This window comes from Artemia sp. Qi Xiang Cuo, chromosome 16, assembly GCF_049724085.1.
Source record: "Artemia sp. Qi Xiang Cuo chromosome 16, ASM4972408v1, whole genome shotgun sequence".
Classification (NCBI taxonomy): domain Eukaryota; kingdom Metazoa; phylum Arthropoda; class Branchiopoda; order Anostraca; family Artemiidae; genus Artemia; species Artemia sp. Qi Xiang Cuo.
Window position 1 is genome coordinate 20,292,567 of NC_142809.1, and position 12,291 is coordinate 20,304,857.

The 12,291-nt window shown below is 34.8% G+C and overlaps 1 protein-coding gene across 1 annotated transcript in view; it reads left to right on the top strand.

The window, feature by feature from the left end:
* The window catches only part of Rga (CCR4-NOT transcription complex subunit regena), a 77,033-nt gene that overhangs the window by 22,337 nt on the left and 42,405 nt on the right, over nucleotides 1–12,291 (top strand). The window contains exon 2 of the mRNA XM_089102820.1: nucleotides 7,429–7,648. Within this exon, the coding sequence (XP_088958946.1) occupies nucleotides 7,429–7,648 (220 nt within the window). The remainder of the gene's footprint in view (nucleotides 1–7,428; nucleotides 7,649–12,291) is intronic.

Here is a 12,291-nt window from a genome sequence, read left to right on the forward strand (position 1 = left end):
TGGTTCTAGCACGGGGTGTCTTTAGAATTAGTATGGCCTCCTCCGCAGTTTGAGCATCTTGCTTTATTAGAGCAGTCCTTTGCAATATGCCCATAGGCCTGACACTTATAGCAACGCCGCGGGAGAAAATGAAAGTCCTCAACTGGAATTCGTTCGTAGCCTACAATAAGCGGAGATTTCACCGCGGAGGCTAGATGATGCTTGGTCACAAATTTCAGTCTGAACGATCTTGTTTTACCCATCTTGTTTACGCTGGTGGGTACGTGCCTGATTATGCCAAAGACCGCAGGACTTGACACTTTTGCTTTAATACTTGAGTCGGACTTAGCAATAGCCTGTGCAACTGATTTCGCAGCCCCTTGATCGTTCAGAACAACTTTCCAGTCGGTTTTGCGAGTTTTCAGTTCCACAATATTTCCACAATTGCTTCCACATACTTTATCGAGATAATCCTTTCGTGAAACGGGATCGTCCAGTCCTTTCGGGGGATTCTTTAGCACGACTGCATAAGTCGACACTGTCGCAGTTTGAAGTGGAACAGAGGATGCTGCTGGTTGCGACTGATTCGCGGATCTCACAAAACTGTCAAACTTAGCACTAAGCTCATTCACTGTCCTGGTCAGTTTCGCTGAGATTTCTCTGGTAATCACAGGAGCCTCGTCAGGCCCATAGATAAAAAAAACGGTAAAGTCACATTGTAGTCATCGAAGTATTTCAGTGCTTTTATGATATCGAATATATGGTCAGTAAGTTTGTCACGACTAATTAGCCTAGTTAACTGGCCTACCTCACACCCCAGTAATTTCTTTAAATTCCGTATATCATCCACCTCAAGAAACTCTGCAGCTTTGCTCATTATATCAGCACTCTGGTTTCCTTCTTTATACGCTCTTACTGCGAAATTCAACACGGCATTCCGTATCAATCTCTCTTTCGCACCAGTATTATCCGGCGGCATATTTTGTACAGAACATAATCACACAGAGTCCAAGATCAGTCCGTGGGCGGAGCCAAAAATATTAATAGCAGAAATTCACTTACGAGAGAAGTACAGGAAGCGTTTGAGGCTGCCTACCTTGTCTCCGCAATGTAAAGGGTAAGTCCAGCGGATACCTCGGCTCTTGCAGACAACTCTCTCCCCCTCTTCTGCTTACTTCTCTCCGGTCACTTTTATCGCAGCGTAAATGCCTATACTGTTTTGGAAACTATTTTTGAATTTTGGCTTATTTCGTATCGTATGTCCAATTTATATTCGTACTGCTTAGTTTGATGGCTTTTCTCCAATTGTGAAAAGTCTATAATCCCTGAAGGTCACTGAATTAATTGATGAACATAGAGCAGGAATATAGGTCACTGTAACTAAGCCAATTGTTATTACGAAATGATGAATTACTTCACTTGAAAAATAGACTGGTTTAATAATATCCGAGATTAGATGGATATCCGAGATCAAAAATTCTGTCGGATCAAAATGAAAAGTCTACCAATGGAATCAGCACTGTTGAAAACCCGGTAATTGAAAATTATACCCCACCCCCCTTAATTGAACAACAAGAAAAATTACTTTTTTGCATGGGTAGTACAGATCTGTCTTTTTTTTTTCTTCTTCTTTCATCTTCTAGCAAGGCTAGAGTGTGACCAGAACATCATAGAGAGATGCGTAATAGCTTGTTTGAACAGAAATTAAATTTGCTAGTGCCCTTTTTAAATGACAAAAAAGATTGGAGGGCAACTAGGCTCCATCCTCCCAAAGTCATCCAATCACAATTTTGAGATAGCCATTTTGTTCAATATAGTTCAAAGGTCAAATATCTTTGGTTTTGGTGATGATATGATTCTTCTTAGTCCCTGGGGAAAGGGCTGCACACTGTATTGGTATTGGACATATTAATATCATGTGTATCAGTATTGGCATATTGGTATCACAGGTATCTAGACAGATTTTTAATAGCTCATATAAAAGATATTGCTCATATCTACGTCCTTCCTATAAATTCATCCTTACAGCAAGTTCAAAATGGTACTAAAGCACCACTTTTGGTGCCATGTCTCAAGTGGAAAAGCTGGGCTCGTGGGCTACCAGTACTTTTTAGAGTTATTTTTAATGGCTCATTTGAAAGCTATTACTCGTATCTATGTGATGCTTATCAATTCCACCATCTGTAATTTTGATATAGTCACTTCTTAAGTAAAAAAGCCTGGAAGTATAAAACAAAATCATCGTTGTAATTATTATGGTCCAAAACCCGTAACTGGAGGTTTGCAAGAACACCTCTTGTATGGTCCTCCCCCATGCCCCCTTAATAAGCTATGCAATTAAGGTAAAGCACTAATATATCAAATCGTATTATTAGAGGCATGGGGTAAAGGTACCAATGATTTGACAGTGCAATTTTGGAACCCCTGTCAAAATTTTCCTTCAAAACGGAATAACTCTGCTTAGCCGTAACTTGGAGCGCCATCTCTTGAAGCCGTTTTTGTATTTCAACGACAGGAAATGTTGACACAATATCTGGTACGCCCAGATACGAAAAGAACAGTTAATTTGGTCAGTTTCCTGTTTTCGACGAGAAAGGAGCTCCTGACAATTTTTCAGGTATGCAGTGTTCAAACTGCTGTTACTCGGTTATTTATTGCCAAAAAATTGCGATTAGAACCAATGCATCCAGATAAATCTGATTTCATCTGAAATCTAGTCACATTAGCTTTTTCTTGCTAAAATTTAATTAAAATGGCAACCAATATTACATTTTCGAAACTAGGTTCCAAGCGTCAAAACATTATTTTTTAATATAGTGGAATACCAGACACACTAAAAATATTTCTTTAGTCAGATTCAAACATGGATAATAGCTTCTATAAACTAATTTGTTTCTTTTCTAAATATCATGTAGTAACCTTGTTGAAATTTTTGACAGACAGCAACAGGCCCTGTCATAGGTGACTGTTGAAACTTCAGTGAGCATGTAAAACAAATGAGAAACAATTGGTGTTGAAATCCCAGGGTCCACTGACGAAAATATAGCTGTTGATTTTATGGGTGCCCGCTACTGTCAAAAATTGCAGAGGTTCACATGGAAGTTATTTTTCCCTTTCCTTAGCACTTCTTAATGAAACTAAATAAAAATTATCAAATTTGGGTTGGAAGTTGAACTGCAACTTGACGACTACTATGTTGTTTTCTTTAGTGAGAAAAAAGCGAGGTGCCATATTTTGTTGGTAGGATTCTGAAAGTAAAAGATCTATTTCTTCTTTAAATTTTTTTCTTTTTTTTACAAAAAGAAACAACACTATGTTTTGATTTTTTCCCCCATTTTAAACTTATTTCTTCCTTCAATTCTTGTCCGGCTTCTTAGTTCAGCTCCTTAATAAGGGTTGAGGTGTCCTATCTCCCCTAGATAGGAGGTCATTAGAAATTATGTAAAAATAAGTTTCCAACTGAAACTAAGGACCAACATTAAAAGTTAAAGCAAACAGAAATTATTCCATATAAATAGAAAAGGTCATGTTGCTTCTAAATTAATTTTTAATCAAAAACGAGCATACATTAATTAAAAAAAAATTGTCCAAGGGAAGTAAAGAGCAAAGTTAAAACTTAAAATGAACAAAAATTTTTGCTTCACAGCCTATCTAACATATATCAATAAAACTAATGCAAATAAATCAACTGGTGATATTTCACTATGTTTGTAGGGTTTCAGAAAACTAGTGCTTTACTGAGTTGAAACTTAAAATGAAGCTTAAGTTGAAACTTAAAATGAACAAAAATTATTACTTCACAGCCTATCTAACATATATCAATAAAACTAATGCAAATAAATCAACTGGTGATATTTCCCTATGTTTGCAGGGTTACAGAAAACTAGCGCTTTACTGAGTTGAAACTTAAAATGAAGCTTAAGTTGAAACTTAAAAAGTGAGCAAAAATTATTACTTCACAGCATATCTATCATATATCAATAAACTAATGCAAATAAATCAACTGGTGATATTTCCCCTGTTTGCAGGATTACAGAAAAGTAGCGCTTTACCGAAAACGCAAAAGCCAAGTATGAAAACAAGAATATTGATTTAGGAGTCAAAAGTAAATACGTAGCCTCACAACAACAAACTAATCTATAATGCATGACATAGTCCAACAGGAACTGTGATATCAGTAACTTTCAGTATACAATTAAACTTATCTAAAAAACTTAGGCATAAAAATAGTAAGTTTAAAGTCATTAAACAACATATAAAATTATGGATTTCTTTATCAGGTAACATCTAGGTCTCACCTAGTATTACTCAAAACGAAGAATATATCAACCATAATATAAACTCTGGGAATCCAGTTATTTCTCTCTATAAAATGGAGGATTTTAAGTTGTGATACAAATTCTAAAGCAAGTTTGTAGTTGTAATACCAATAAGATTCCTTCACTTCGAACTTGTCTACAAAATAATCATAAAATGTCCTTTTCAGATCCAAGATGACAGTCAATCATTGAATTGAGCTCATTGTGCATAAGTGATGCCAAATTAAACAGAAAAAAAAAAATAAAACAACAATCTAAATATGCTTAGCTTTTATACTGCTAAAAGTATCCTTAAAAGATTTACTTTTACCCTACCAAAACTCCTATATTGTTTTGTGTTTTCAGTAAAGCGCTAGTTCTCGGTATTCCTACAAACATAGGGAAATATTACCAGTTGATTCGTTTGCATTAGTTTATTGATATATGTTAGATAGGCTGTGAAGTAATAATTTTTGTTTGTTTTAAGTTTCAACTTTGCTCTTTACATTCTTCGGAAAAACATTGTTTTTTAAATTAATCACAAAAAACATAAAGAAAGATCAGAGGGAAGGCACATACTATTCAAAGTAATAGCCCAAAGTATAATGTGGAACCAGTCAAAATTATGTGAGCTGCAAGTGTGCTGACATGACAAAAAGATGATAGAAATCAGGCTACATGAAGGTGATAGGATCACAAACAAACATAAAGAAATATCAGTGTTATTACACATATTATTCAAAGTATTGGTTCTAAGTATAATGTGGATCCAGTCAAAATTGTGAAAGCTGCAAGTGTACTGACATGACAAAAATATGATAGAAATCAAGCTACATGAAGGTGATAGGATCACAAACTAAAATAAAGACATATCAGTGGGATGGCATATATTATTCAAAATAGTTGCCCAAAGTTTTAGTGTTTTCTTTTTTTTTTTTTTTTTTGTATTTTCAGGGCTACATGTGGGAACATCATGGGAAGGGGATTTATTGTCTTGAAAACGAACATTTTATTTGCAAATAGCATAAAATAAGTTACATAATGACACTACTTGTTTTTGTTTTGCCTGTTTCCTTCAGAAGTGGCCAAACACTGTATATTTACTGATTTATTATTTTACACTATTTTCAAGTACTATATTTGTGTTTATGACATGCACCCCAGCCCCTCTGTTATTTCTGGATATAGCCCTAAATAATGAGCCTGGTACTATTGTTGTTTTATTAAAAAAAAAAAAAAATTAGAAGGTGTTAGTAATTAACATGATACCAGCAGAGCCATTCTTAAAGTTGGTTGTGCCCAGGGAAAAATTAATTACAGCACCCCTCCCAACTCAAATATAGCCTAAGCCAAAAAAGACAAAAATCTATAATTATCATATAAAAATAAATAAAACCAAAAACAAACAGAAATTACAATAAATCATCAAGTCAAACTTAAAACAAATAGAAACCACCACAAACAGGAGTAGGGCTAACACCCCTTATTTGTTCCAAGGACTAGAAAGTCATTGCGCTTTACTTTACTTTCAGGATTGAATATTAATATATATATATTAAACTGTCAATTTACATTTCATTAGTTCTCTTTCGTACTTATTTCTGTTTCTTCTACTGGCCATAACCCCATTCATTTTCTTCATCTTGATATTTTTTTTCTGTTTGTTTTTTTATTTTATTATCTTATTAGGCTACTTCTATTCATCTCATGTATTCGATTTATGTAATGAGCGGGTAAAACAATTTCGCTTTGTAGTGTGGTTGTATCAACTCATCTTTTTTTTTACTATGTCTCCAAAAATTTTATGGGGAGGGGGGGGTCCATCTGGTCCTACAGACATCTTACGGAAAAATACACTAGTCTAAAAATGGAACGTTTTGTATTAAAAAAAACTATTTTTGGGATATGGGTTCTTAGGATAAATATCAGCAAATGTATGCATATAATCATTCCAGTTCCATCATATAATCATCCTAATTCCTAATTTCATCATCCTATTCTTTTGATTAGTTTTATTATGTATTAGATAAAAAAAATGAACCCTAGTCAAATTTATACATTTAAAGTGTTGTTTTGTAAAATATCATAAACATTGATTTCTCAAACCAGATGTGACCATATCTATCAATGTAAAAATGGTACAAATGACTCAAAATGGTAAATGAGTTGTGTACATTCTTTGGATGATATTCTTAATTTTAATTGTTACAACCCTCTTACAAGGGACTCATATTCAGAAAAGTTGTTTGTCTTTGAAACATAAAAAATATAAAACCGAGGAATTATAAAGAGTTTTGACTACAATAAGCAAAACTTTTTTTGAAAAAAATTTTGAATTAGGTTGGCATTTTACCAATTTTGCGCAATTTAAACTTCCTTTGTGGAATCTGAATTGTAATTTACTTCTATGTTTGAATGGTTGAAACCCTAGACACAAGGCCTTTTTTCTGCCCTTCTATCATCAGCTAAGAATGTTGCCTAACAGTTTTTGTTTGAACAGTGAAAACAGAATTGTTAACCAGCAAAAACTGTTTAGTAACTGTTTGCATAAACATAAAAATTGAATAAGAAATTTAAAAACCACAAACTTGGAAATGAAATTAAAAATTTCTGAGATTGTTTGTGAGGCCAAGAGGGTCTAAAGACAGGAGAACAAATATATTCTGTATGTAAGAAATATTAGCAGTCCTGAACTCTCTGTCAATGATATAGGATTAGAAATTATTCATCCTGCTTTGCTATGTTATCTAGTTTTTGAATATGGTGCTTGGAATTCTCTAACAATTCCATTTCTTAAAAGAAATTCTAATAATATTAGCTAACAGTTTTAGTTTGGATGACAGAAAGTGTCTATAAGCATTTTATAGAAAAGAAATATTTTTAGACAAAACCAGCTTCTCTTCTGGTTAGATTCAACATATGATGTTGAATCTATGGAATGTGGAGCTTTGTCACCTTAAATTATCCATGGCTAATAAATACCTACCTCAAACAGCTTCCTACCAATCAAACATGAAGGAATGAACTTCCCTGGGGGAGAATTTCATTCATCTGGTTCAAAATGATTTTGTGTATTTTTTGAAAAATCTTGTTTTTCTGGGTTTTTTTAGTATAAAAGCGGTGTAATATTAAAATTTTTCTGAAATTTTAGGGATAGGAGGAATGCAGATCCAACAGCCAGGAAGGTCCTTACCAAGCACCAGGCCGGGTTTTGGCATGATGCCATCTAGTCAAGCTCCAACACCAACCCAGTTTAGTGGTAGTATATCATCTGGAATTCAGCAACTGTCGCCAAATCGATCATTAATCATGAATCAACGAAGTACCTTAAGTCAAAAAACTGTTGGTGATAAGCGACCTCTTGGATTTGGGTAATGTTCTAATCTTTCTACTAATGTCCAATGTTTTCTATCTGCGCAAAGCCTTATCCTAAAAAAAAAAATTCATTTACTCTTTAAGAAAATTTCACCAGGTTGTATAACACACCATAGGTACCAAGTTCCATGGAAAGAGGGGGTTGGCAGGGGCTGTCCTAAAACGGTGGTAGATGGGCTAACCCCTATAATAAGCTTAAAACAGCTCTAAAAGATCTTTATTTTTATTTTCATCTTGTAAATTTAGATGAATTTTAAAATAATAAGTTTACTCTTCCCAAGAGCAGACTATTCCATATGGCTTGGTATTTTTTAGTGATTTAGTCTGTCCCCCCTTTGTTTACTTATAAACCTTCTTCACTTCAGTTAACTACCATCTAATGACTAAAGACTCTTAAAACCTATAGTTAAAGTTATTAACTTTCTCATAGAATTTTTAAAGTTGATAGTTATGTAGTCATTAAGATATTGCTATCCTGACAAGGGGCTCCCAGGCACCTTAACCTTAGTTAAAATTGATAGAGAAACAATAAAACCTGGAAAAACCCAGAGGAAGGAGCTTAATTCAATAGCAAAATTTTCTTTAGCTCTGAGGGAGGAAACATAAATAAACAACACTAGGATATGGTCTATAAATTTTGAAATTATCAAACCACTTCTTTGGTGGAATTGGGAGCCTTCTTGACTTTACATTAAAGCTTACTAGGGAAGTTTTGTGACTGTGATTTTAAGCAATCTTTGTTTCACTATGCACAATACATGCTTAAAAACCTCATAATAGCAAGCATGTGTGTGCCACAGACCCGAGCCACCAACTATGGGATGCAAAGTGAGTGGAGGGAGGCAATTCTAAGATACATTTGTGAGAGTCGCCCAAACCAGTATTTGTGAGATCTGAAGGCCTGGGCTCGAAATTGGCGAAGCCTGAACGCCGAAGCCAGATGAGGGAGACAAATAGATGGCAAAGCCTGCCTGTTTTGCAATTTTTAATTCTAAAATTTTGGATTTTAAAAATCTTTTTTTCTACAGTCAGTTTAGTTCATGGAGTTAACTTGTTTTTTCATTGAGACTGGCCTTAGCTAAATTTTGCATTGAGTCAGACCTTAGCTGAAATTTGCATTGTATCAGGACTTTAACTCGTTTTCACACCATGACATGCAAATTCCTCACCTTGTACTTGAAGTAAGATCTCAGCTCGTTTTGGTGCTTAATCGTAACTTAGCTTGTTATTCACCAAATTAGCTTGTAGCATCGACTGAGGCTCTGTTTTAACCGAGTACGCTCATAGGCCTATTTGTACCTCTGGTCATTCAGATTTGATTTTTCACTTGATTCTGACTTTAAGAGGGAGCAACATTCTCACATTTTCTACTAAAATGTATCTGTGACTAATTGACCAATTGCATAATTTGGGACCCTTGCCTTTGTGGTGTGAGGATGACGTCTACCCTTGGGGAATATTATATTGAACTTCCGTCATTCTGAGTGAAATAGCTGTCTCAAAAGCTTGATCCGATACCATGAAGGAATGTCGTGGTGAAAATAGGCAAAGAAAAAGGCGTAGTTGCCCTTCTTCCGTTTTGAGCTTGTAGAAAGGGTGTTAAAAATGTAAATTTTTGATTAAATGATTTCTTTGATTCAACACTCCCAAGTTTTTAAGATCATCCCTACTACAAGAAGGATTTGCGGAGTTTACTTTTGTATATTCAGATCTATGAAAGATCTTAAGCCGAATTGGCCAGCCATGACAAAGAACAAAGAGATAAAACTCAATTAAGAAATAAAAAAAACGAGACTACAGCCAGTAGAGAAAAGATAAAAACGAAAACGACGTGGATATTTCGCCTGCATAAAAACGAGGCGTCTTCAGCACAAAAGAACAAGATCACAACACTAAAATAAACTAAAAACACATAAAAACCACCACCGATATTAAACTACAATTGTCGCAACAGATCCACATAGGTCACTATCACTAATAGAGTTACTTCGATGAGAACACCAAAGCAACTGGATAAAAATATATAAAATGGAAATGAAGTTAATTATTCTATTGTGAAATAATCCTGTTTTTAACTATCATTGATGCAATTCTCCTTGGTCTTGCATTTAATCTCATTCCTAGGTAATTCCGTAAAATCTTACAACCCCTGTTAAAAACTCGTTCATTTTTCATAAGAATGTTATAAATTGGATTAATATTTAAATTTCCTTTATCTCTATTTATTGAAACATTACCAAATATACGGTATGTTTTTTTTATTTCAATAGCCTCCCTCGTTCATTGAGTAAAACTATAATTAGAAACGGTCATGGCATCATCAAATTGTACATGATGATCAGGGTTGAAGAAAATGTGTTCTGTCAAAGCCAAAAGAAAGGTTTCAGCCGAAACAAAGTCAGGCGGCTTGCTCAATTTTAGAGCTTTTCAATTGAGTTGTGATGTTCAACAAGTCTTTCAAAAAATTGTTGATGAGTTCTGTCAATGTAAAACTTCCCACAAGAAAAAAGAATTCTATAAACCTCACTAACCAAATTGTTCTGAATCAAATCCTTTCCAGAATTAAGGAAACTGCTTAAAGGTCTTATTGACTGAAATTATTGACTGACTCCTTGTTTTGTTTGTTTCTTCATTGAGTGTTGTATCTTTGTTCATATTCAGATCTAGTTATTTACAAAGGTATAATAATCCTTTTGCCCAAATATTAGGGTGGATGAGGAGGGGGGTTTTCAGTCTTGACTGTTGAAACATTTTGCATGACTGTTGGTCATCGATAAGGCTGATATTTCCCAAAACCAGTCAGACATCTTTCCTGTTTTATGTCAGGACACTTTTCTTTCCTAACCAATTAATCAATTATTATTTCAGTTAGTAAACGCATATTTTTTCAAACTGAAAAATATTCTCTTTAAATTCGGCACAGCCTTCGTAGTAGTGACTTAAGTATTTTTATATTTTATTTTGTGGTTTTATTATTAACAGGTAATTTGTGCCAAAACAAATATTTCTTACCAAACTTTTAGCATTAATAAACTTAATAGGATGTATGATTTATCTGTACAGTTCATTTTAACTCGATTTGTAGTTTTTGCTTAATCGTTGTGCAATTTCCTTTTTTTTTTAATAGCAATGGGTATTTTCAGACAGAAGGAATCTCTAACTTTAAAAAATTTCCGCAATTACTTTTCAGTTAATTTAGTCTCAGTTTCCAGTTTTTGCTTTATTTTTTGATTTTAATTTTTACCAAAGGGTAATTTCTTCAAACTGAAAAGAATACTTTACCACAGAATTTTGGCTTAGTGGCAAAATATTTTTATTATATTTTTTCAAAATATGTCATTTTTTTACCAGACTTTTATTGTATAAAGTGTGATATGTCTATATCGTTAACTATTCCTATGAGATGTTTCTAAACTTTCAAGATATGGATTTCACTTAAGCCCTTTTGATATTATTTTCTTACTTTATTTTTTTAAATATATTATTGTTTAATATTATTCGGCATGAAATTGAACGAATTGTGTGTAAAGTTGGATAAATTTGTGAGTCTAACTCCAAGCCTCTTGGAACCGTTTCACCCGTTATTGCAACTAGCACCGTGAACCGAAAACCGTCATATGCCTTAGCTGTAAAAAACCCTCCGAAAGATTTTTTGAACCCGAGCGCATGGAAGACATATCTTGAGACTCTGTGCGGCAATACTGAGCCGTATGTGGTGGAGTTAAAGCCAGGGAAATCTGAATGAAGAGTTGTCCTTAGTAATAAGAATGCTGCCGGATCACTTGCCAAGGCAGTGGGCAACAGTGACTCGTTGAACGGGAGGACTTTTTAGGGTTAATTGTATGGGGGTGGAGTTATCCGGGGGAGAATTGTCCGGGAAGGTATTATCCGGAAGAACTTTCTGCGGAGATTTCACGCGGAAAATTTTCCATGGGAAATTTTCCGCACGGAGAGTTTTCCGAGGGAATTATCAACGAGGGAAATTTTCTGGGGAAGGAGAAATTAGTCAGATGCCCTTACTCTTAATGGCCCTCCGAAAGATTTTTTGAACCCGAGCGCATGGAAGACATATATTGAGACTCTGTGCGGCAATACTGAGCCGTATGTGGTGGAGCTAAAGCCAGGGAAATCTGAATGAAGAGTTGTCCTCAGTAACAAGAATGCTGCCGGATCCCTTGCCAAGGCAGTGGGCAACAGTGACTCGAACATAAGTGTAAAAGTGAAGATTCCACAGTTCTTTTTTGCAATAATCCGTCATGTTACCAAACTGTGTAAAGGCCCAACAATGGGTAGTACTTGTTCGTTCAAACTAATATTTGAATGCAAAAGTCATCTGTGCGAAGCAGTCAACTCTCCGCCAGGGGATTCCGTCATCCATGGGTATGAATGACTGCCTATTAAGGAATATAAATTCCTCCTAACGCAATGCCACAGCTATCAGTTATACGGATACGCTGTAATATCCTGCACTAATACACCAAAATGCTCCAAATGTGGTGGTATTCACTACAGCGCTCGCGATAATCCATGTTAAAACGCCGCAAAATGCGCTAATTGTGGCTCGTCGGAGCACCCGTGCTACAACTATAAATGTCATTTGCCTCAAAGTCTAATTTCTAAGCAATGATTGCTAATACTT